The sequence below is a fragment of the Rattus rattus genome, chromosome 1 (genome assembly GCF_011064425.1).
Source record: "Rattus rattus isolate New Zealand chromosome 1, Rrattus_CSIRO_v1, whole genome shotgun sequence".
NCBI lineage: Eukaryota > Metazoa > Chordata > Mammalia > Rodentia > Muridae > Rattus > Rattus rattus.
In genome coordinates this window covers 229,961,888-229,989,199 of record NC_046154.1, presented here as the reverse complement: position 1 = coordinate 229,989,199, position 27,312 = coordinate 229,961,888, and the positions used below count along the sequence as shown (strand labels likewise).

Sequence of the window (27,312 nt, the reverse complement as noted above, 5' to 3'; positions counted from 1 at the left end):
AATAGAACAGAAAAACAACTCTCTACAGGCTGTTTCTCTGAATTCAATCAACTATAGAGAAAAAGACTGGGAGAAAAGTGCATGTACATTTAAACATGTACAGACTTCCTTTTCACGTGCTTAGCAACTGCATTATGCAACATTATGCAAGAATTAGAGGTAATCTAGCAATGCCTTAAAGTACACAACGCAAAAAGTTATCGTTTACTAGGGGTAAAACAAGGTACCTGGGTCTGCAGCCAGCAGAGCCAGAGTTCTGAAATGAAGACCACTGGCTGTCACAGAAGGCTTAGATGCTGAACACCGAGCACCCTGAACAGTTCCCTCCCTGCATAATTCCCAGAATTTGGAAGTGAAATACCATAGCTGAACTTTTCTCTTTTAAATGTACATGGATGTTTTGCCCGAATGCATGTCTGTGTACTCAATGAGCGCCGGGTGTCTGTGGACGTCAGGAGAGAATGTCAGATTCCTGGACCTGGAGTACAGATGTTTACGTTGTGCTGGGACTAGAACCATGTCCTCTGGAAGAACAGTCAGTGATCCTAACTGCTGAGCCATCTCTCATTAATATATATACAAGGATAATATAATAATCTGATATACATGCACATGTGAAAAAATGCTAAAACAAAATCACTAATTTTATCACAGCAACCGTCTACTTCATAGAAATGATTTTAAATAAAGGCTTATTCCTAAACAAGATGAGTATCAGATAATTTTGGCAATTAAATTACAACAAAAACATCATTCCTGTTCATAAACAGTTCTTCTAGAACTGAATATACATTCAGGTAATTAGAAAAGAAACACAAGGTTCTATGACACCAGAGTGATCGTAATTCATGGGTCATCTTAGAACCAACAGTTCAAGCTGCACGTGTCTCTCCACTACTTTCTGTTTGTCTTAGCTTCTAACTTAGCTAGCCCTGTAAACACTGAATTCTGCATTGACAACAACTTAGCTTTTCTCCAAAGAAAAACATTTACTTTACAGAACGCCCAACCATGACAGCTGTAGCCACTTAAAACATGTTGCCTCAGAATTTTGGCAAGTGTTAATTGAAGACTTACTTAATAACTTTCACGTAAACTCCACAGGAAATACCAGACTTATAATTGGCAGCTATTCAGGTCTGATCAATGGATTATAAAAGACAACCTCTATTTCTGAATGCCGTATTTGGCACAATCAATCAATGAAGCAATGTTTGGCTTACATGCTCCTTCGCCAAGGCAGGAAAGCATCTTAGTTACACGATACAGATAAAATGGGAAAGGGAGAAACTACCAATTGTCAATTAGTTACTTCAACTTTTACAAATTAACATAAACCACAGTGAAGGTATACACTATGATTAAAAATTCATTAGCAAAAATGTACTGTTTTTATAGAGTTAAGAGTTCAAACCTAAGCCTAGTACATGCTAGGTAGTGCTGTACCACTGTGCTCCACTCTCACGCAAAGTTCTATTGCAATGAAAAAGAGCCACTATCTTAAATAAGTAAGTTCCTTAGTGGGTTTAAAAACTTCTAACACTCACTTTATTCACAGATCAACACAAACATAAAATTACAATGATGTAAAGGAAATAATATTACCTATAAATATAAGGGGAAACAAAAATATCTCAGACAACTGGGGAAGGAGTATCTTGACATACTGACAATTATTTTATGTAAAATACTTAAGAAATGAAAAAAATTAATAATTATGCCAAAAATAAATATTAACATATAGTCTAGAATTCGATGTAGGTATCCCAGGAAGCTATAATCTTTATAACAATGATACCATTAATTTTAAACTCAACTTTGAAATAATTCAGAGACAAACAGGGGGCCACAAATGAGTGCACAGAATCACTTGTGGGCGTGCGTGCACACACACACACACACACACACACACACACACACACACATACACACACACACACAGTCTAACTTCACATTCCTAAAACATCTTCCAAACATATACAGCCAATGCTGATTCCTCACCTTATCCCCTGACTAAGCTTTGAACAAGTTAGCGTACAATTTAGCTGTTAATAAGGCTATGCAATAAAATATCTGTAGCTCAGTTCTAGAGAGACTCTTAACTGACAGCTGTAGTTACACCTCTAAGAAGCCTCCTACTAAGAACAACAGTGCCAACCATACAGAGCTTCCAGGGACTAAGCCACTACCCAAAGGCTATACATGCACTGACCCTGGGCTCCAACCTCATAGGTAGCAATGAATAGCCTAGTAAGAGCACCAGTGGAAGGGGAAGCCCTTGGTCCTGCCAAGGTTGGACTCCCAGTGTAGGGGATTGTTGGGGAACGGGGGGAGGGGGGTTAATGGGGGGTGGGAGGGGAGGGGAACACCCATATAGAAGGGGAGGGAGAGGGGTTAAGGGGCTGATAGACAGGAAACCGGGAAAGGGAATAACATTCGAAATGTAAGTAAGAAATTCCCAATTTAATAAAAATGAAAAAAAAAAAGAAAAAGAAAAAAAAGAAAAAGGAAAAGGAAAAAAAGAAGTCCCCTACTGTGGAGATTACAAAACAGGGATTTACAATTTCTCCCACAGCCATTTCAAATAAGTAACATCATGTTCATCAGCTAAATACATCTTCTTTCCACTGCAACACCAAAAATATAAAATTTGAAAGCCACAGTGTATAGAAAATCTATTCGGAGGCTATCCCAGGGCCTCCAATTATGAACAATGACTTCCTTATTGTTGAACAGGCACAAGAAGCATGTTAGCCTGTAGGTTGATGTCCTTATGCAGGTGAAGGCAGGCAAGATAAAATGAGGCCTGTCATTGGACGAGAAGGAAGGGAGGCGGGAACAGAGGTTTTAGAAGGGAGGGAGAGGCAGAGAGGAGTGAGAAGGAAGGAGCTGAGAGGACATGGCAGCAGATGTTAAGATTCTTCTCTGTGCAGTTACAGGTTGTTATGACTATTTTTAAGGATGGGTGTGTATAGAATTTTGTGTTGCCTACATAGGCAAATTATATCAATTGGATCAGAGGATATTGTGCGGTATGTTCTTTCATGTGACAACTTAATTGAGTTCAAGAAGAGTGATGGTAGCAGGACACACGGGGCTGCCACAGAATTGGGATGTGTATGCCTGGCATGGTAACAACCTGCCCTGGGAACCAGTTGGGTAGAGAGATTGCTGCCTGGGTCCGAAAATTCTTGGAGGCAGCGTGGAGCCGCTGAGATAAATTAGCGCTAGTTCCAATGGCCCCCTGGAGCCAGAACTAGAGAGCAGGACCGCCAGGAGATGGGAACCGTTCCACCCTTTTTCTTTTTACCCCAACATTAGCCTCTGCAGAATAGCCAAAGGTTAGTGCAGAGCTTCCAAAGTGCTTTAATCCTCATTACCAGTGAGCCTCAAGCTTGAGACTTATCCTTCTCCAGCTAAGTGAAGGTTCCAAAACTCAACTTCCCATTCTTACTGTCTCTGAGCACTTGAGTGGTTCTCTTCAGTGACTGAGACTCTCCAGCTTGGGCTGAAGGAGCTACATGGGGGAAACACATGTCAATCTCCCGGGTACAAGCCCGATGGCCTGTCCACTGACGCTGTTCTCGGGTGCGGCCCAGCTCCCCTCTTCTACCGTTCAGCTGACGCAGGGAGTCACTGGACTCCGCATTACTTCTGAGGTGACTTCAGATTGCCCTACACACAGTCAAATGCCTGAGCGTGGAGACTCAGCACGTGCCCGTGATCCCAGCACTGCGCCTCATCTGCCTCCCGCCCACCCACCATCCTTCCCTCCTAATCTCTTCACACCAGCAATGTCATTTTGTTTTATGGCCCTCTGAGTTTGGCACGACCTCAGGGTTACAATAATTCACTGGAACCTGATGATGGCTGCCACCTCCCAGTGGCCAAAGTTCATCAGGAAGGGGTAGGGTTTGATGACCTCGCACCCCAATTCGTGACTGTATGGTCAGGCTTGTCCGTGCAAGCCGAGGACAATGACTGCCACTGCTGTTCACGTGACACGACACAGGTCCTCTGCATCTGTCTTCCAGCTCTCACGTGCTTTCTGTCTCTTGTTCCATGATTGTCCCTGAGCCACAGAGAAGGTAGTGAATGACCTACGAGTTTTATCTCATCTCTATGATTTGAGATGATAATCACTCAATTTTTTAACAAATTCAGGATAAGCCCTTATCCGTCCCTCTCTTGAGCAGCCATGAGAGCAGCCATGAGGTCTGCATTAAGCACTAATGATTGAAAACTGGTGCCTCTCTGACTAGAGTTGAGTTGCCTTTATCGTTGCCTATATTTAAAAGAAAAAAATTGCTCACAAATGTTTTCTCCTCGATAGAAAGCTAGGACCAGAATTCTTGAGTTGTATGATTAAGTCTAAGTTTAACCTCAAAATGTTTTCCATAATAAACAGCTGTTCTAGTAAGCTTCTTCCTCTCCACAAAAAAACTGTAATATTTGCTATATCCTTAACATGTGATAGTCCTGGTTTCAATTATAATTACTCTAGTGAGTGTCCCATACGATCACATTCTGGTTGTCATTTGCATTTCTCAAAAGACTGGTGACGCTGAACAGGCTTCATGAGGTTCTTAGCCATTCACACATCCTCAGTGGTGACATGTTATTCGAGACTTAACCACTTGCTAACGGGGCTGTCTTACTGAGTTGTAAGGATCTCTCCAGGCTCAAAACACGATGGAGCGATTTCCTCCTCATACATTGCTTACTTTTAAATTGTCTTAAATGGTTTCTCAAAAAAGTATAGATTCTAAATTTTGATAGATTCTAACTTACAAATTTATTTTTCATTTTAGGCAACATGCCCTTTTTGGTATCTGTTAGTTGTACAATTTTAGTTCTTAGATTTGTCCATTTTAAGAGAGTTTTTACATAAAGTAATTATCTTTGAACTCAGGTTCTATAAGCTCTATTTACTTGTTTATTTGGGAAGAGGTGTGCACTCGCCCAGGTGAGTAGAAGCCCAAGGTTGACATCAGGTGACTTCCTGAGTGAGCCCCACCTTACACATTGAGACAGGGTCTCTTGTTGAGTCTGTGGTTTGCCGCGCACATAATCAGACACTATTACTTTGGTGCCTAAGAACGAATGACTTCCATAAATGTCAAGTAAGAAGTTCTAAAGACTAAGCTGTAAAAACCCTTTTCAGCAGAATCTCCAGAGTGTAACAACAGTAACTGTGGATGGCCTTTAAGTCATTCAGATTAGGGGCTCCGCCCTGTGATGATACACAAGTTTCATGATTTCTAGATATCCGAATTCTGTCATTTGCAACAAAAATGTTCTTAAAGATTACTTTCCAATATTGTTCTAAAAATCAATAAATGCAACATGCCCAGCACACAGTAGGTCTCCAACACTGACAGATAACAAGTTTTATCTCATCTCTATGATTTGAGATGATAACCATTCAATTTTTTAACAAATATTTTATGAGTGCTCTATGAGAAGCTGGGTGCTTTTCATGATACATCTGGCCTTTCGAGAAAACTGTATATAAAGAATTCTCTCTCCAGATACACAGAGTTGATTCTCACATTAGTGTGTACAATGCTTTTGCAGCTTCCTCCATGGCATGATTTTGAGTGCTTTGCTTACTATCTTTTAAAAGCATTGTTTGCTACTAGACTTTAAAGCCCGCTTCAAACAGAGCACATTCTAGTTCAAACCGCAGGGACCTGCTGCTACTTAGGAACTTTTCATCTGTGAAGGCAGCTGTGGCTATAATTGCAATAAAAACATACATGTACTTTACAAGGAAACAAACCCGAGGAGTGAGAACAACTGAGACGCATAACGGCTCATGGCTCATGAATGAGTCCACGTTTACTTAGCTGTTGCTGCCGAGAGTAACATCTCTCTGGAAATATATACCTCGCTTATAATCTAATACATATTTCTAAAAGTACCTGTGGGTATCATCCAGGGACACATTTGCAATATTAAACATCAGTAGGTAGCAAGGAGAAACAACACAGCTGCAAAGATGGGGACACCAGAAGAGCCTGCTGGCAACCGTGGGTACACTGGCAAAACTGATCGTGAATGAGAAAACAGCTCAGGAGTAAAGACCTGAAAACCAGGAGCCTGAGCTGTATGACACTTCGTGCTTATGAACTAAGGGTTTTATCTCTCTATAATTCGAGCTTCAAGATTTTGTTTAATGTGGGTCAAGCATGATAAACAGTCCTAGAAAACCAAAGGTGCTCAATGTCTTGCAAAACCATGAATAATGCATATGCAAATATGTATGAATGTTGAACTCACATATTAAGGAGTTCTTTTTACAGATTACTTAATGCACACCTTACTTTTTTCATGCAGTGTCTTCAGGGTTGTTCCTAGTCAACTGTTACTAAATACAAAGTTCAACTTCTCAACATTTATTTTCTATGCAACAGCATGGAAACAATGAGTGGGATATAAGTGGATTTCCAGTAGTAATCCTCAAATCACTGTATCACACGCATCTAGTGGACAGTATCCATTCACATTCACATAAATGAACCAAAGAATGCTTGACTGACTGGCTGAATGAATGAATGAATGAATGAGTGGAAATGATGGACAAAGTCAAAAAGAAATACGATTAGGAAACTCCTCAGGATAAGCCATAATTCGGAGACTTCAAGAACAATAATGAAGGACCAAGAAACACAGTTATGGTTTGAGGATGGCCTGAGAGCTAATGGGAGCTAATGAGAGAAGCTACTGTTGGTGGTACACGTGAATGGGTACGAAGTTTTCTGGATCTGAGAGTTACTGAAACTAATCAGTAGTTACCTTCTCTGTTTCCTACAACCCTTGGCTTCTCAATTTTGTCAACGGAGTAAGCAACAAATGTCCCCTTCAGAAGGGTCATAGGTAGGAAAGACCTTAATCAACCATCCTGTTTGATTTTGTTCTGCTTCTTAGATTAAAAGAAAAACTCCTGCAAGGAGCAAGTTTAATCAGTGCTAATGACCTGACTAATCAGTAATCAACCATCTTCAAACCATATCATGTGATCTGTGTCATATTATTATTCAGAAGCTTCCGCTATCCATCCCTGAGCTTTGAGAGACAGTGAGTCTAAAACTTGGACTCAAAGTACAAGGTATTTTCTTAGGTACAATAAAAATCATGGGAGGAAAAACTGTAAATTCTCAATCAATAAACTTTCTTAGAATTAACAACTGTCGACTTAGCAGCTACTTGAAGTTGTTCAAAGATACAAGAAAAACAAGCAATGATGAGCTACCCCGATATACTGAGTATATTTAAGAGATACAAATATATACATATATATATATGTGTGTATGTGTGTGTGTGTAGTCATAAACACGATGATAACATAGTTTCCCATAACTTCATGCAGTATGAGGGAAACCTACTACACTCCTGCTCTGTAAATCTACTTCTGATTTTGTTGAATCACCTTAGAAAACACCAGCTGCATCCATTCCCCATGAGCAGCCAAGGCAGGTTAAACCTGTACTTACATGTGTTCTAGCACTGCCCAATCAGCTGATATCTGAAGTGTGGAGGGTCTCTGTAACCACAGACAGCAGTGTGGATCTTTTCAACACGGCTCAGTAGCGAGTGTTGGTTTGTAATCTAGAGACCGACTCTCAGCAGTTTGCCTTAGATACATACAGATGCAGCCCAATTTGGAAAAAAAATTCTTGGTGATAATTAATTCCTTGTGAACAATAAAGCTTAAGACATGATTACATAAAACACTTTGTGAAGTACATGTGACCTCTTCCACAAAGATGGGTTCCACAGATTGACTATATGTGACATCTTAAGATCTGGGGAAAGATCTGGTGCAAAGGTCACCAGGCTATTAACGACCACTGTTCCCAGCCTTCTGGGCAGGAAACATATCTCTTCCTTTAAAGAGACAACACCTAAGGGCTGAAGAAATAGATGGCTCAGTGGTTAAGAGAACTGATTGCTCTTCCAGAGGTCCTGAGTTCAATTCACAGCAACCACATGGTGGCTCACAACCATCTGTAAAGAGATCTGATGCCCTCTTCTGGTGTGTCTGAAAACAGTGACAGTGTACTCATATGCATAAAATAAATAAATAAATCTTTTTAAAAGGGCTTCTTAAAATTAAAAAGAGCCTGAAAAGAGCCTGAAAAGAGCCTTTAAGAACAAAACAAAACAAGCAAACAACCCCATGTGTTGTGTGTTTAACATTCCTGGTTTCCCTAGTGCTCATGGGTGAGCACAAGGACCTCAGCGCCCCTTACACTGAGCCTTCCTAGATTATCAGAGGTTTAAGTAGAGGTTAGTGTTCTCAAAAACCCAGCACAAGAAGCTGGCAGTGCCAGAACTCGACCAAGCTTCTGCCAATTATCTGCTAAGTCCTCTGAGCACCAATGTCCTTATCTGTGACATGAAGACAAAGCAATATACAGTTATTATAAGTTATATTGCAACATATCTATGACACTGTGGGGCACGACTAATCCATAAAATAATTAAGTTCCAGTGTCTTCAGAAAATTGTAGACATGGGCTCATGTAACACATGAACCATCTCATTTTCACCTATTTTGTTCTAAGATGCATCAAATTGATACATCTTAGAATCCAATATTAATTTAAGTAGCTACCTAATTAACCCAAGTCCTGCCTTTAGACTACTACCCTTTTTTGTAGACATGGTTTGAGGTATTAAACAATAAATTCTAATAAAGGCTTCTTCCACTTAAGTTATCTCCGATATACCAACAAAACATCTGAAAGACTCAGACTTACCACTGATGGTCTTGGGCTTCTTAGCTATGTATTCCTTCCACTTTCTTGAGGCCAGTTGGTTGGGAGGTGGGAGAAGTACATTGCTAACAGTACATGGCAATACAAAGAGAGCACCAACCTGAAGAAGAACACAGCACACTGTGATTGCTTGCAGACTGAAATCCACAGCTGACAAATGTCATGGGAAATTCATATTCCACACATTTAGCAGATACTGAGTAATGCTCTCTCAAGCATTCTCTGCAGACACAAAAGAAAAAGGTCCCACACCCTTCCCCCACAAAACCAAAGAGAAGAGAAACAAGCAAAACAGAAAGATGGATCTCAAACTATAGTCTCCCCTTTCCACTAGGATAATTATTTCTGAAAACTGTGTCTAATGGTCCGTGTTGATTGACAACTTGATAAGATCTAGGTATGGAGAGCCAGACCTCCAGGCACAACTGTGAGAAGCTATGTAGATTGGGTAGTTCACAGGCACGCCTGTGAGGGGTTATCTTAATTACGCTAACTGAAGTGGAAAGGCCTTCCCAAACAGTGGGCGTCACAGTGCCTGGGCTTGGATCCAGGCCTGAACAATGGAGGTAGGGGTAAGAGCAGTCTGAATATGAGCAATCTATGTTCTGCCTTCTTGCTCTAGGTGCAATATGACCTGGTGCTTTAAGATCCAGATGCCACACCCTCCCCACCATGATTGACTGTAATGTACCCTTGCGCTGTGAGCTAGACTAAACCCTTCCTCTCTTAAGGTGTCTCTATCAGAAAATCTACCATGACAACAGGAAAAGTAACTAGGACATTTCGTTACATATATTTTCTGTATCTGTGTGTAGTGTAAGAGGTTGTTGGTATGATACCTTTACATATCTAAAAAACACTGAGGAACTGAGTACCCAAAATGTGTGGCACCATAACCTTAAACACTTTAGCTATGTTGATTATTTTTGTGGCTTCATAATCATATCTGAGGGCAAAAAAGAAACTTTCATTCCTGGAAATAATAGATTTAGTGCTAGTAGGTAAAATGCAAAAGATAACAAATTAGACACACACACACACACACACACACACACACACACACAAACACGCAGCAGCTTCTGACTGATTTATGAGCAAATTCAACTTCATATTTGTATTCTCAAGACTAAGCATACAGATGTTTCCTAAATATTTGCTCAAAAGAATCACTATGATGTATTTATCTAAATTCTCATTTTGATTAAGGACTAAATAAAATAAATTACAACTTTAGGAGTTATATCGTCTACTTTAGAAATGCAGTTACATCCATCACACATTCTAATAAAGAACATTAATTTTATAAAAACTCTGGAGAAATTTAGGCAAAGCATTAGTCAAATATCTTAAACCTAATGAAAATCTGTTTTAATTGCCCTGTGTAAATGGATTAGTACTGTGAGTATGTGACACTGAATTAGGATTTTACAATGTTAGCTCTGTTGTTATTTATTATTTTTACTTATGCATTCTTAATTATAGGTATAAAATTAGGGAAAATGGAAGTGTTTGTCTTCATTATTACAGGGAAAACTTTTGAAAAGTTAAGTGTATTTTAAACAGCCAAATATTAGCAATTAGAAGTAAAGTATTTAGCAATAAAAAATAATCAATCAATATAAAAGACACATCTAGTTCTCTAAATACTAAAACTCGGTCCTTTCACTTAAAAAAAAAAAAAAAAAGACATCACTGTCCAAAAACAGAGGCCATGAAAGAAGAGTCTGCTTCAGCTGAAAGGTGAGGAAAAGGCTGACCCCACGGTGAGGGGAAAGTGCCAGGAAGTTCCCACTTACAGCTGTCTATGGGTGCTAAAGGAAGTTGTACATATGGCTTATATACTGATTCATGACTCACTACCGTGGTCCCATTTTTTTAAATAGCCTAATTATGATTAAATATTTGCTATGAATATTTAAAATAAAGATAAACACAAATATTTCTGAACCTCCCAAGTTTTAATGTCCTATAAAATATGTCATTGCTTACCCTGAATCATAACAGACTTGGATTCTAGTCAGCATTCTCACCCCCTCACTGGCTCTCCGATGACTTGAGACCATGACTATAATGATGCTCTGGGGCTGCCTTTGTGAGTCCACAACTCAAAGGCCAGCAGCACATTTCAACCCTCACTGTCAAACCCCATCCAGTCATCACATCAGCTCCTCTCTAATGAGCAATCACTAATGGCATCAGACTTAAAACTGCAAATTCCCCTTAAAAACGGCATTTTCTAACCACGGAGTAGTGCTATAAGACTCTCTAATATCCTCATGAAGTCAAGAAAAGCCTTACAGTAAGAATTCCTCGTGCAGACTTTAGAGTTAATCAAAGACAAAGAGAGAGATGAAGGATACTGTAAAACTGAGACATTCCTGATGCTCGTGTACATTAATACTTCAGCAAGAAGGGGTTCTTGTCTTCCTGCTGTCTTCAATAGCTGAGTAAGTGTCTAACACATAGTAGGACATTTTTTGATAAACAACAACTAAACAAACAAAGGTCCAAAACCAACAAAGTGTAATGACACACAGTATGAAAATGTCACAATGAAACCCATTTCTTATATACTAAATAAAAACTTTTTTAGCAAAATTAGTACAAAAAAAAAAAAGAAAGAAAGAAAGAAAGGAAGAAAGAAAGAAAGAAAGAAAGAAAAAAAGAAAGAAAGAAAGAAAGAAAGAAAGAAAGAAAGAAAAGAAAAAGCCAACCCAAGGCTACATATACAGCACTGAACTTCAAGAAAGAAATCAGAGCATTCCGGTCTGAACCAGATAATGCCCTGAGCAGATACTGGGCGCTGGCTCCAGACCCAGTCCCACAACACCCAGAGGAAGCGCGACTCCCAGGTGCTCTAACAATCTCAGGATCAGAGGTGAGGAGCCACAGCATCTGCCCCAACACCCGGAGTAACGGGGTTCCCCAGGATCAAGGGAAGAAGGAACCCCCGCCCAGCCAAGGGAACAGATCCCTTCTGGTCTAAACCAGTGCGCTGAGGAAATATTGGGTGCTGACTCCCCACCAAGTACCATAACACCCAGAGGAAGCCAGACTCCCAGGTGCTCTAATTCACCCAGGATCAGAGTTGCTCTGAAACGCCCAGGATCACAGGATCACAGAGGAAGCTTGACTCCCAAGAGATAGGACACAACCAGGATCTCAGGATTAGAGGATCCCAGAATCATATGATCACAGAGAGTGACAGGCTCTGAGGAGTTCTAACACAACCAGGATCACAGGAGAGACAGGCTGCAGCCAGACAGGACGGACAGGTAACACTAGAGATAAGCAGACAGCCAGAGGCAAGTGCAAGAACATAAGGAAAAGAAACTAACACTACTTGGCATCATCAGAACCCAGTTCTCCCACTACAGCAAGCCTTGGATACCTCATCACACTGAAAAAGCAAGATTTGGATTTAAAATCAAATCTCATGATGATAGAGGACTTTAGGAAGAACATAAGTAACTTCCTTAAAGAAAGACAGGATAACACAGGTAAACAGGTAGAAGCCCTTAAAAAGGAAACACAAAAATCCCTTAAAGAATTACACAACCAAACAGGTGAAGGAATTGAACAAATCCATCCAGAATCTAAAATTGGAAACAGAAACAGTAAAGAAATCACAAAGGGAGACAAGCCTGGAGATAGAAAGAGATCAGGAGTCGTAGATGCAAGCATCACCAACAGAATACAAGAGATAGAAGAGAGAATCTCAGGGGCAGAAGATACCATAGAAAACATTGACACAACAGTCAAAGAAATGCTAAAAACTCCTAACCCAAAACATCCAGGAAATCCAGGATACAATGAGAAAACCAAACCTAAGGATAACAGGTAAAGAAGAAAGTGAAGACTCCCAATTTAAAGGGCCAATAAATATCTTCAACAAAATTATAGAAGAAAACTTCCTGAACCTAAAGAAAGAGATGCCTATAAACATACAAGAAGCCTACAGAACTCCAAATAGAATGAACCGAAAAAGAAACTCCGTTGATTATATAATAATCAAAACATCAAATACAAACAAAGAATATTAAAAAGCAGTAAGGGAAAAAGGTCAAGTGACATATAAAGGCAGACCTTTCAGAATTAAAGCAGACTTCTTACCAGAGACTGAAAGCCAGAAAATCCTGGGCAGATGTCATATAGACCCTAAGAGAGAACAAATGCTAGCCCAGGCTACTATACCCAGCAAAACTCTCAATTAACATAGATGGAGAAACCAAGATATCCCATGACAAAAACAAATTTACACAATTTCTTCTCACAAAGATAGCCCTACAAAGGATAATAAATGATAAAAACTCAAACAGAAGGAGGAAAATTACACCTTAGAAAAAGCAAGAAAATAATCAATCAGGAAGGATGCAGCCCATTGTGGGTGGTGCCATCCCTAGGCTAGGAATCTTGGGCTGAAGCAAGCTATGAAAAGTAAGCAGTAAGCAGCGCCGGTCCATGGCCTCTGCATCAGCTTCTACCTCCAGGTTCCTGCCCTGTTTGAATTATGGTCAGGAAGTGTAAGCCAAATAACCCCTTTCCTCCCCAACTTGCTTTTGGTCATGGCGTTTGATCCCAGTAAGAGTAAACCTGACTAGGCAGCACCAGCTCTATGTACCTCCCTCTGCTGCACTGCCAAAAGGAATGTATAAGGCCTCACTTATACACACATGACCTGTGCATTCTACACTGATGCTATACACTCAGAGTTCCAGGAGCAAATTTAAAACAAAACAGCTGCACGTGAGGTATTAAATAACTTTGCTAATTTCTGGGACAAGCATTACCTTCAATAACTAGATAGACTAAGGGTCATTTCATATCTTCATTAAACAAATCATAGGCATATGTGTGACTTTAACTTGATACCATCAAAGGCCAGTTCATCCAAAATATATTGAAACATTATTCCAAATGCTACTATGTGTATAGGAAAATGGGACTGGAATCCAAAATCTTAAGGGATCATATAAGCATATAAGAGATCGCCTTAAAATCACATTCTCTTTAGAGCACCAGTCTTCTAAGGGAATAACAACCCCAGCCTAATATACCACCCTGGGGAGACTGTTGAAATTATAGTAATCACTATCTGCTCCCAGGAGCCCTTGTTAGTAGACTGGTAAGACAAGGGTAAGAAAGTGTTACATAAATACAGCCAGTAAGTGCTTGCACATTAAAATCATTTCTACAGAAATGCAATGGTTGACAAAATTTCCAGAAAGAAATCAAGACGTGTTTTCCTTCTTAAAAATGATATAAAATGACTTTAGACACAAGATTCTGCGTAGAATCCTATATGTCTCAGTTTTTTTTAGTGTTAAAAAGACATCAAATGTATCATAAGATATACACATTAAAATAGCTACAGGTCTCTCCTGTAGCACTGGGATATAGAAGAAAATTGTAATATACAGAATAACCATCCAATGGTGTTATAAGTCTCTTACTCCCATCTCCTGTCCTACATGAAAAGATAACACAGTCATACAATGGCTTCCCAGAGCTGGAATGAGATATCACAGAAGAGATTAACACCACATCCTAAAATTTAAAATAACTTTTAAAATTGCTATAAGGTTTATTTCTGAAAGTTCTTTATAAAATCAAGTGTCACTTTGTCTACAGAACATTTGAGCAATATCTTAACATGAACTACTGGCAAAGCTGTATTATGGTACCATATTCAAAAGCAAGAGCTGTATTTACTTTTTTAAAACATGTACTGAAACGTTAAGTATTAGCGATACAATGAACAAAGTCTTCTGTACCTTGCCACACAGGGAAGAGATCTGTTCCAACAGCAGCATGGAATTCTGCCTCGTGCAGTGCCCAGTTACCTCTCTGTACTAAGGAGTTAAAGAATGAGAGACTAGTAACCAGGAAATAGCTTGACTTGGGAAAAACAGCTTGACTATTACTCTCCCATCATTCCCTGAAAAATCACTAAGCTTAAGTATAACAATTAACAATTATTCTTTCCATTATACATTATTTCCTTAATTATTAGTTCTGAGTATCTACTACAAAGAATAAAAAGAAGGAGTGAGTAAAAAAAGAACCTCTGCTTTAAAAAATTCAAGGGTGCTAGCTTAGTGGTCCATTCAAACCAGCAATTATGCAATGTAACATGTCCGTTCTGGGCCAGTGAGTGGCTCGGGGGAAAGGTGTCTGCCCTTTGACAACCGTCCTGGTGGAAGGACACAAGCGATTCCTGCTAGCTGTCCCCGATCTACACACAAGTGACCCACCCCCTGAGAAGACTCTGAATATTTCAGATATATATGGTGGTGTTTATAGTTACTTAAAAGCACAGAAAGATGTATCATCCAACTAATGTTCATAAATCTATCATACTGATGGCAAAAGAAATATCTGAGCAAGTCAGAATTGTGTTTTCTGCTTTCCCCACATATTTCTAACATTCTCCTCTGATGCTCCTAAGCACAAAGGGGCCAAACAGGAAGAAGCCTTCTGCCCATTCTAGACACATATGTTAGTACATGAAGCGTGGGGTAGGAGTTGGGGATAGACTTTAAAACTTTTCTTAAAACCATGATGAGGAAAAAATATACTGAATTATCTCAGGGCAGGATCCAACGTCTAAATGTAAAGTGAAATCATAGAAACAGCTTCATGTGTGCTTTTCTGCCCTTTCTTGATACAAGTGGGTTTGTGCAAGTGAGACCTTTTAGAAACCCAACTCTGGAACTGGGAGAAAAGTGTGGCTAAGAGTCACACCCACACACCCCACAATCCGTCTTTAGCAGAACAGTATCAAGAGAAAAACAGAGTCATAGAGAGGCACCTTGGCTTCCAGAAAAGGGAAAGTGATTCTTAAATGACATTTGGAACTAAATAAAGCAGTAAGAAAACACCAATGTGGGTGTATCCAGACAGAGTGCTGGGCAGGACAGTTCCAATTAATGCCACTCTGTGTGTAGATGTGGCCCGTGCTCAAGCACTCAACATTACAGCCGCATCAAGGAAGCCAGGTTCAGTCAGCTCCATATTCCTTCCATAATCCTGCCCACAGCAAGCAGTCTACAATGAAAGAAAGGCTGACTGGCTTGGGGGAAAGATTTCTGACAGCAGAACGTGGAGAAAACCCTTCCCCTGAGACCCCATGAGCATTGAACAATGAACACAAGGAAGTAAAAAGCAACGTAAATCTAACACACATTTACCTGCTGGTACTAAACCACTCTACCCGACCCACAGAATGTAAAATAAAATGAACATATCAACAAAAGGATACAACTCAAATTCGATATCCGACACGTAACAGGAGGGGAGATCTGATAATTTTATCATCTGCACAAATTCTAAAGCAGAACCATAATAATGGAAAACCTAGAAAAGAAAGTCAAATTGTTTACTACTTTAAACCCTGCAAATGAAATGAAAGCAAACAAATTACTGATTATTAGTTTAAAATTTTAAAAGCCTCACAGGAAGCATGAACACATCCGAAGAGAAATCAGTTTTAGTTTTCAGAAAACAAGAGCAGAGCCTCCTTCCCCACCCTACTTCTTTTCCCCCACCCTCCCATGAATGCACATATGAGGGCATGTAGTAGTCTGAATAGCATGGCCCCCACCGTCTGGGCATTTGAAGGTGTGGTCCTAGCTGCTGGCTCTCTTCTTCGGGGAGCCTTAAGGGGCTAGGGCTTGGGGCTGGCTTGTGAGATGAAGGCGGGCTTTTGCGTTCTTTGCTTCATGCTTGCAATTCAGTTTGTGTGCCATCAGCCCCTGCCCCTGCCACCATGCCACCAATTTCACTTTAATTCATTGAAAGAATATTCTCAATAGAAGCAAAAAAAATATTTTAAGAATAGATTATTTTACTTTACAATGCCAAAAAAGAGAAGCTGTCACTAGATCTTCTGAGTATAAGGTTTAGAAAGAACTGGAGATCCCAGTGGAAGACACGCATGGCAAGCTGCTTATAGAAAACAGCACTGGGAAATGGAATCACAGCAGAGTGGCATCCTTTTCTCCATTGCCCTTTCACCAGAATGCACTAACCATCATTTTTACAACCTCTGTATTTGACATGCTCTTAAACTAGGTATTTTAAGATGGATTTCAAAAGCACATATAAAGGACCTCTTCTCCTGGCTTTCAATACTTAAAAACAAAAACGACAACAGTAAAAAAAAATCCTAGATAAATTCTTTTAATTATTATATCTTATAATTTACATTTGAAGAACAAATCTATAGGAGATATGAAAAGAGAATTAAAATGCCTAATACCACAAGTTAAGCCTAATCCAGGCTCTGGATCAGGTCTCATCTCTAACCTCATTTAATTTTCCTAGTAACTTTGTAACATGTTATTGCTCTCGTTTCATAAATGAGCTGCCAATCTACCCAGGACTGTACAGTATACAGCAGGTGAAGAGTCAAGTTTCAAGCCGGGCCTATGTAGCCATCTAGCTTTTCACTGCTCTTAAAAGGGTCACATAGTAACCTCTAACTCCAGATCAATTCAGGCTTACACTGACTTTAAAACAATACTCTACAGCTATCAGTCTCCCCAATGTGTAATGTTCATCACACAATGTAGCTCAAACACTCAATTATAGAAGTTCTATGAGGTACGCCGGTGAGCACAAATCATATGTGTTAGTAACAGCAAGTAAGATTCAAGAGTATTTCACAGAACAAAATGGAACAAATGGATGATAGCAAAAGAAAAAAAATTAAATGTTGTACATTACCTTAGGCAAAATATTCTTATCCTTAGATGATGCTATCTTTTTGGCAAGAAAGCAGGTATTTAAATTATATGCACTAACATTTGTAGGTGTAACTCCTTTTAAACAAAATTCAGGAAAATTAACTTCAAATCCAAACTGAAAAGAAACCAAGAGAACTCAATTATAGGGGTTATGAGTAAAGATTAATATACTTTATTAGAATGAAAATATTGAGAAGAAACTGATCTATTTGTATAAATAGATATACAAATGTGAACTTTTGATACTGCAGCTCAGTGAGTAGTTCTTCCTATTAGGTACATACTGTACTATTTACTTAAATACCAATCTTTCATCAAAAGCTCTGAGTGATCCTTGGTTAGTCAGCAACAGTACACTAACTCATTCCAAGTAACCTCGCTGGTACACATTTAGTGCCTGCTCCTACCAGTGTGTGAGTTACAGTGAGACAGAGCTGCCTGTGTTCTTCACTACCAGACATGTAACACAGGGCCTCGCACAGCTGATCTTCAAGGTGGGTGATGAGAAAGGCAGTTACCACAGAAGTAGCAGTAGTACGACTGTTAACAGTAAAGATGTGACAGTTCTGACCAACAGGACTTCCTGTGCCATTACTGTGCACTCATAAGTCAAATAGGTCCTATGAGTTATTATTATCATCCCTGGCTTAGACAACAAAACAACTATGGTACCAAGAAGTCACGCAAAACCGAAACAGAGTCAGGATTGGAATTTAGGCATTGTAACTCTAGAATCTATATCTTTAATCACCAGAATGACTGCTGACTGAAAGCTATGAAATGACTCCAAGTTTTAAATATATACTGTGGACTGATGGGTGTGTAATTTCATACTAAAGGAGTAAAAGAATCCTGTAAGAACTCAGGCATGATCTGATCACAGGTAAGCACATGACTTCAGAAAATGAAAAGGCAATTCTCAAAATCACATTATCAACAGTTCCACTATGGCTCAATGCTAGTTAATCAATCAATTAATTAATCAGCACTGAGCCATAGTAAAAGATTAATTGATTAATTAGTTCTATTAACACAATCTGCAGAGACTGTTTACCTGAAGACTGAATCTTTGTAAAACCTGGATAAGCTAGTATGTAAGTCTAGACAGACTTGGTTCCAGTGAGCTGGTGTGTAAATGACCAAGATCACCTAAGGATCCATAGGTAACTGCTCCCAGTACTGTGTCTGGTAGATAATACAGCAGTCAAACAAAGCGACTTGAGTAAACAACATGGCTAACGTCCAGCACTGTTCTCAAAATACCACACTCTACAACAGCCACACCTAAAACATAACCACAGTGACTACTGAAATCACAACTAAAACAAATCTAATAAAAATGTAAAAATTGGACCAACTGAACTTGTACGTCTCAGGTAGTTTTCTGTAGTACTATGCAGCTCAGGGGCCACTACTATGAGCAGATGCACTGTTTATATCTTTGCAGAAAACTCCACTTGGTGTCAGTACAGAACATCCTCCCCAGGGACCCTGGCATTGACTTCAGTTGTACCTAAGCAAAGTCCAAATGTCTTTCTTTTGTACAAGGCAAAGCTATGAAACCAGTTACCTTTCGTTCCCGCATCTGAATCTCTCCCCTCCACAGTTCCCTTGAGTCAATGGCATTTCTGAACTCCTCTAAAGGTACAACATTAGCTGAAAGGTATTCTGCAATTTTCTGACAATTTCTGTTAAAAAAAAAAGATTTTGATAATTAAATGATGGTAATTTTTTTAATGGCTACATTTTAACTACAGCCTAGGAGAGGAAACTGCAATTTTCTATTAATATTAATTACCCATTAAGGTAGTCTCTGGGGAAGGGCTGTTACATTCACTTATATTCAGAGTTATCACCCCTAACTATATAAAGAGAACTTCCAGTTACTGCTGGCTTAACCATGTCAGATGTACACACAGACTCAATGTCAGTCCCTCAGCCTCAAAAAAACTAAACTGCCACCCTGAATGACCTGCATGGCTTTTATGACTCTCATGGCAACACTTGGTCACAGGCCATCTTGACTGTAGGCATTCCTGCTTTGCCTGTACTTCCATGCAGGGAGCTCACCTGCATCTACTGCTATGCCTGGCTTAGTAAGCGTTCTTTAAGTGCTTCATTTGTTACATCGAAAATGAAATCATAAGGTTAATAAGACCTGTTTGAGCACTAAGTTCGGAATCAAAAGTAGAGTGCACAACTGACCTCTACTAATGCGTCATAAATGTAGCTGTGTGTGCCTTGGCCTGTGCCCACAGAAAGCAGATGGATTATGACGAGTACAGTGGAGCTGCCACCCTAGTGCACACAGGTCCTGAAAGCCTAAGAGTGCACAGTGCATTTGGAGAAACGGTGCTCAATAGTGACTATGCATCAGCACTGACAGGATCTACCAAGACCTTGAACATCTTAGAACTAGGAAAGGAGGACAATCTAGCTCCTGATAAAGATACAAGTCTCTAATCACAGTACCACAGAAACCTTCACCTCCTCACATTAAAGTACTTTCCAAAGGCTCAGTCTATTGAAAACCTGGTAACGAACAACGACATATGACCGAAGGAGCTTACGTCTCGCAGGGATTTCCTGCTATGATAACTTTTGCTGAATGCCATTCCTTCAGATGTTTCAAGGCCCCCACAATGGGCAAGCACTCTTTTAATTTAGGAGGATCTTTGTCAGAAGGCAATAGTATTACATCTATCATTGCTCTACCTAGAAAAGAAAAATCGTAATTTTAATAATATTTTATTTATAAAATAATTTTGTTATTCATTATATTATATATAATTATATATTATATATTCTAAATTATCTATAATTTATAATATATTCTTTATTAAAAAATAATTTTAATAAAAATATATGAGTTCTAAACAGTGCTTTAAACAACTGAATCTTAAGCTTACTTAGAAAATAAAGGACTATTTTAAAACTGTGCACACCTTCAGGAGTTAAAAAATATAATACTTCATCATTTGAGTTCATGCCATACTATATGGAAACAGCTAGCACGTGCTGGAAAACAATGAACTATATCATAATTGCTTACCATATAGTCTAGCAGTAGCTAACTATATGGATTGCTCTGGAGGTCATCAATGCCAATATATGCAACAGGGGGAAAAACTATGCAATTTCATTATATCCTCCTACATTTAATTTTGTTATCCAAAAAAGAATGAATGAGTATAAAATTCCAATGCTCAAATAAATCATTTCTCTTAAAGAACAATAAAGCATTCAATATAACCAATTATACTAGCATCATTAAGAGAAAGACTTACTTCATACCATTTTAAATGATATGAAATTAAAAATTTATTGAAATACCAGAAAATAAAATGAAATGAAAACCAAATAAAAATTTGAAAACCAAAGACATTTAATTAGATAAAAATAGCAACTGTATAAAATTTTAGTACATATTTTTAAACTGACACATTTGACTGAAAGAAATCTGATGGGCTGAAGAGTAGCTTAACATGTACAAGGCTTTGGGTCCAATCCTTGGGTGAAAAAGTTACAAAAATGTTTGTAAATGCATTCAGTTATTTTCTTTTCAATTTTATATGTCTGAGTGTTTGCATACATGAACATGCATTTCTGATGCACCGTGGAAGCCAAAAGAGGGCACTGGAGTTCTTGGAACTGCAGATATAGATGGTCATGAGCTGCCAAGTAAGTGACAGGATAACCCAGGTCCTCTGCAAGAGCAACCAGGGCCCTTCACCACTGAGCCATCTTGACAAACCCTGCATTTTCTATACAGGATTCTGTAGTAAAGTTGGGCTGTAAATACCAGCTCCTTGAATGTAAGAATTTTATGTGTGTGATTCTTTAGAACTACCTAGCTTTATACACCACTGTATATTCAGTTCCCAGAACAGTGCATGACATACAGTACAGATATCACACAAACATTCAGTCAACAAATGGTATTCAATAATGAAAGCATTCATTAAAAAAAAACTGCAAAAGTATTTAATACCAAATTTTGCGAATAACTATTCAGTAATATAAAGAAAAGCTACTGGACCAAAAGAACAATATTTATGGATAATATCATATAGTATTTTATAAAATATGCTTCCCATTTTAGGAGCAAAAGTGGTTTCTATTTTAAAACTGCTGAGCAAAGAGCTTCATCCTACTGCACGACATTCCATTTGGTGATGTGTATGCTATCTGCACCATAAAAGAGTGTTATCCTGACCATCTAAGTTAAAGAAGCAATTTGTCCTGGAATTTACAGGATTGGTATCCTACAGAATATGCTGAACTCGTCACTCATTCATAAAATGTAAGAAATACAAATGATCTAAAACAGTTATCATATTACCAGGAGCAGGAAGCTTGTCTGATAACTGATGCAGATTTTCTGCTGATTCTTCATATAGGCTACGATAGAAGGATACAGTTAGAGAAAAATGCCCTATATAAGTACACATATATATCATATAATCCTAATAGTCAATAATGGTCTGTATGCTACAGTCACACATGCTAGACACATTATTTTATTTGACTCAGCTGACAAACCCATGCACCAGTAAGATTAGTATTTCTCCTTTCAATAAATGTCCTAAAACCAAGGAGCTATGTGTGAAAGCCATATTTCAACCTGCAAGTACAAGCCCACATCCAAAAAACAAACAGAACCAATGATAATAATAATGAGAAAGCCCCCAGGTTATATTTTTTATATTCAATATAAATAATAGACCAAAAACTTTTCTAATCTTCCAAGCAAGCCAGCAGTAGGCTTTAATAATAAAGTACACCGCTTTTTCTCTGAGATAGTTAAGTCTTCACTGAGAATATGATATTTTGCTCAGATTCCTAAAAACCTATAAGTTTTATTCAGATACTGAAATTCTGTTCCCACAATAAGTTTTTATATAGGATAAAGGTATTTAAATCCTTCCTCATAAGGTAATATTGTCTAAAACAAAAGCCTAAAGCATGTTATGCTAACTATAGTTTCCAGGCTCCCTCTTGTGGAAATAAGGTGACTCCTACTTCATTTTTTCACAGTGATAAAATATGGATCGCTAAGATCTTTGTAAGGCTTGGTGAAGGCATCTTAGAAAGTACCTAAGAGTGCTTCCATACTTGGTGAGTGAGGAAGCAAAGACTAGATGAGCTAACTCCCTAGCTTTACCTCACAGAACCAAACAGTACATTCCTAACCCCTAGTCCACAGTTCTTCCCTCATGTTCACTGTTTCCTGCACACCAACACCACGTGACACCAAGAAGAAGGAATCCTTAAAGCCTATACAATTTATAGGTAAATCACATGAATACTAAGACAAAACAAAAGCACTGCCTGTCACACAACAGACACTAAAAGGAAAGGAACTTAACATTGAGCCGGCAATGGAATGTCTTAGGAAGAAAAAAGTTATCACAACTTAGTGTCTGGATCGTTCTCACATTCTAACAAGATTCAAGAGGCTTGCAAGAGAAGTCAATTGGCATTCCTCAGAAACCCTACGGATTACAAAAAGTATCAGAAATGCTGAAGAGGCATATAATTGGGGAAAACAAATCCCACGCTTTAGTCTCAGAGACCAAAAACACAATGTGCTTTGTTTGATTTGAGTGTTATCTGCTAGCATTAAATAATTCCCCAAGTCAAGCTAACACAGGATTAGACAGAATATAGCTTCAATGATAAGCCAGTGCAAACGGCATTCTAGCAGTTGTGTAAGCCTAAACAATGTTTTCAGGTAGCGATCAGATGAGAGGAGTAATCTGCCCAGGGTCTTCCAAAACTGAAGTAGTAAATAGTGCAGTTGATTAAAATTCCCCTACTATAGTTGCTAAAATATCCAGTCTTTTCCCTCCTGTCTCAAACAACAGGGCAGTTACATATCTGCAAGGCAGTACAGGCACAGAAGCATACTCAGCCAAGGACAAGGATTCCCTGCTATTACTGTCATCTTCTTCAAAGCACTCAACAGCGCTCTGACATTCTTCCATATTTGCTTGAAGGACATCTTCGATTTTATCTTTTTCAGCATCGAAATGTATCTCTTGCCAATCAGAACTACAGAACTAACAGAAGACGGTGGTAAGTGATGGAGTTCTGTCATCATTCATTGCATAGACATTTCCTATAGCTATTACAAAGCCAGCAAATCAAAAGGCAGCATTAAACAGAGTTGATTCATGAAGTGCTGTATAGTAGGTAAGGCGTTCACTAACAGCTATTACCTGGTAAAATCCGCATATTGCTTGCACTGCAAAGAACCACTTCCTGGAATGAGGGGTGCCGCCCACTGAACAAGCTTGAAAACAAATCACACTTATTAGAAGAAAGGCAGACAATAAAAAAAGCAGTCACTGTAACAAATTACTGCTTAGAGAATTGTATAATACTGAAACATAGTTTTGTAAGTTATAAATCTGTTGCAAAAAATCCAACCTGCTTAAAGGAAAAATTACAAGTTTGTATTAATTCAAACTCAGTATTTCTTAATCATTATTTAAAATCTACTATAAAGATGTTTTAAGAAAATACAGCTAATACTCAATTTTGTATAGGTAACACAAAACCAGTAGGCTACTAATTAAAACCAATTCCCTCTCCAAAGACTATGTAGACATGGTTCTACCTGGTCACAGGCAAATGTTCTACTTGGAAAATGCAATACCATAAAATAAACTAGAGAGAAACAGACAGAGAGACACAGAGAGAATATGAACTCAAAGGTCACCCTGAAGCATATCTCAGAGGAGTCAAAAGAAATTGAGAGCAATGGAGAGAAACCAGATTCAAGGCTAGGAAGGGAAAGGGAACCATGAGTTTAACTTGTAGGACCAAGGTAAGGTGCTGAAGTGTCAACTGAAGCTTTTCTTCCAGAGAGCTCAGCAAAATACTGTGTCCTTACTGGGAACCCCTGAGTATTAGTCCTTACAGGAAATGGACCACTCCACTTGCCTTCCTGTTACGTCTTTATTTACTCCTTCCTGCCAACATGCAAGAGGTCCTGACCTTCCAAGAAAAGGCAATTCCTCAGAACGGTCCCCACCCAGGTACTGCAAACCATTCCCCTCACTAATGAAAACCACAAACCTATTTCTCAAAGCGGTAGTTCCCAATGGAGTCCTAGCTTCTCCTGTTCAAGATTTCGAATCCCTTTCTTCACTCTTCAAAACCCCCGAAAATGCTGCCAACTTGTGATGGCCTCTTCCTCATCAGCTTTGCCATGCCCTACTGGACTTTTCCTTCCTAACATGCCATTGAAATTATACTCGAAGTTGCTAATAACTTTTTACAAAATGGTTAATTTTCAGCTTTGTTGATATTTACTCTCTCAGCATAAGTCAGAGAAGAATCAAAGGTGACAGTTGTGACTGACTGTGTGACTCCTTTCCCCTCACATCAGTTGGATCTGTGGCGCTAATTCTGGCTCCTGTACAGTCTCTTAAAAATGGTGTTCTTTGACATTGAGATATTGAGGTTTTGTTTTGTTTTGTGTCTTCCCACCATCTATAAACAATCTCCTCTTTTTCACGGCTTCCATCTATACCCAGACGATTTTATAACTACATCTCCAGCACTACCCTCCTGTAGTTTGAGATATAGGCATATTCAATTTTTATATCTTCAATATCTCATTAGGCAACCATCCATGTGTCCTGAACAAGTCATACTCCTTCTTAGTAATGCCAGTCAGACTTCTAAAGCCATGTATGATTCCTTTCTCCTAAACTAAGCCACCTCAGCATTAAGACAGGCATTCTCCCTCTAACTCCCCCTCTGAGCTGGCCACTGCCTGAGCCCTCCTCACCCCCATTCTTCAGCTGATCTTCTGTAATAATCCCATCTCTAATGTGCCTAACAAGTCTGGTACAACTAGAGTACCTCAGAGCAGATCTGCAGGTGGTGAGGACAGATAAAGCAGGTGCCATGCAACTGCGAGGACCCCAGTGCCTATATAAAAGCCAGGCAGGTGGGGCAGACACTTACAATCTCAGCATTTGGGAGGCAGAGAAGGGAGGTTCCCTAGGACATGCACACATGATAACAAGCATAGACACATGAACACCCCACACCCACTTAAAAGAAAAACAAAGAAGAAGAAGAAGAAGAAGAAGAAGAAGAAGAGGAGGAGGAGGAGGGAGGAGGAGGAGGAGGAGGAGGAGGAGGAGGAGGAGGAGGAAGAGGAAGAGGAGGAGGGGGAGGAGGAGGGAGAGGGGGAGGAGGGGGAGGAGGAGGAGGAGGAGGAGGAGGAGGAGGAGGAGGAGGAGGGGGAGGGGGGGGAGGAGGAGGAGGAAGAGGAGGAGGAGGAGGAGGAGGAGGAAGAGGAGGAGGAGGAGGAGGAGGAGGAAGAGGAGGAGGAGGAGGAAGAGGAGGAGGAGGAGGAGGAAAAGGAGGAGGAAGAGGAGGAGGAAGAGGAGAAGGAGGAGGTGGTGGTAGTGGAGGAGGAGGAGGGAGGAGGAAGATAAACAGGAAGAACAACATCTGATCATCTTCCCTGCATTAAAAACTTTAATGGCTGTTGACTACAATTAGGAAGAAGTTCAAATACTCTGACACAATTTGCAAAGATGTCTATATAACTATACCAACCTAGCTTTTTAGTACCCAAACCATTATCAAAAAAAAAAAAAAAAAAGTGCACCATGCAGTGACTGACCATGATGCTACTTTTAGTTTGCTAACCAATTACTGAGCATCTTACTATTCAGTGTTATACAGAGAAAGAAAAATATCTCAATTTTGTTTCCTCCTGGTCTTCTGATATAAGCTCATTTTCCCCCCAATGGATAACTAGAAAAAGTACCTGCTGAGAAAGATGAAGACTAGCCAGAAAACCAATGATTGGTGCTGAGAGTGCTATTCAAATGTCTATCAAGAGTTGTAGGTTGGTTACTGTAACAAACATGCTAAAACGGGTAAGGATATCCCAGGGAAAATACTAGCAGAAAACACTTATATGAAAGGAATGTGTGCACACTTCCCAATACTGACGGCCCAAAGAAAACACACTAGAAGCTGGTGTAGCTAGAGGTAAGTTGCCAAAGCACAGAAAAGATGCTAAGCCTGAACAAGTTCTGTGATGGCAAAGAACAACGTGATGCCCAGCTATTTTCAGTAGTTTTAACAAAGAAACAAAATACTTCAATTGCAGTGTATCTCACGTTTTAATTTGCAGAATACACAGTAAATATTACCTTTGCTACTTCTTTCACTGTCTTAAATATTTAAAACCAATCAGTGTCGAATTTTTTTAAATTATACTCTGTGTGTGTGTGTGTGTGTGTGTGTGTGTGTGTGTGTGTGTGTGTGTGTAGGCACCTGTGTGTCACAGCTCTGTGTGGAAATCAGAAGACAATTTCTAGGCTCCGCTTGGAATGAACTCAGGTTATCAGCCATGGCAGCAAGCAACCCTATCCACTGAGCCATTAAAAATCAACAAGAGTTTTTAATTAGCTTTGATAAGAATGTTACAGGTCATGGAACAACTCTAATGCCTAATTGATTATTGTATTGGAATGATCTCTCATGCCTTCAGTACACTGTCACTTGCAGAGTTCTGCATTACTGGGGTAAAGGTGTGTCTTATAAGAAACATGCCCATATAAGCAGAAAGAATACTTTCATGAGAACCCAGTCTAGAATATTCTCAAGAGCTCTTTTACATACACATTTAATGCATGAATGAGGGAAAATCTTTGCTGCAATAATAGTAGCACTGTCTAAACTTCACCAACTTCAGAAATTAATACGAGTACCATTAGAACTTGGACAATAGGCTAGTGCAGCAC

General features: G+C 39.3%; 1 protein-coding gene across 1 annotated transcript in view; it reads right to left on the bottom strand.

The window, feature by feature from the left end:
* Mtbp (MDM2 binding protein) overlaps positions 1–27,312 on the bottom strand; it is a 66,983-nt gene that overhangs the window by 37,701 nt on the left and 1,970 nt on the right. Inside the window, exons 3-11 of the mRNA XM_032915586.1 lie at positions 23,752–23,825; positions 23,441–23,592; positions 21,873–21,931; positions 20,101–20,245; positions 19,101–19,218; positions 17,511–17,645; positions 16,045–16,139; positions 14,558–14,630; positions 8,766–8,883 (exon numbers count right to left, since the gene is read on the bottom strand). Coding sequence (XP_032771477.1) covers positions 8,766–8,883; positions 14,558–14,630; positions 16,045–16,139; positions 17,511–17,645; positions 19,101–19,218; positions 20,101–20,245; positions 21,873–21,931; positions 23,441–23,592; positions 23,752–23,825 — 969 coding nt within the window. The remainder of the gene's footprint in view (positions 1–8,765; positions 8,884–14,557; positions 14,631–16,044; positions 16,140–17,510; positions 17,646–19,100; positions 19,219–20,100; positions 20,246–21,872; positions 21,932–23,440; positions 23,593–23,751; positions 23,826–27,312) is intronic.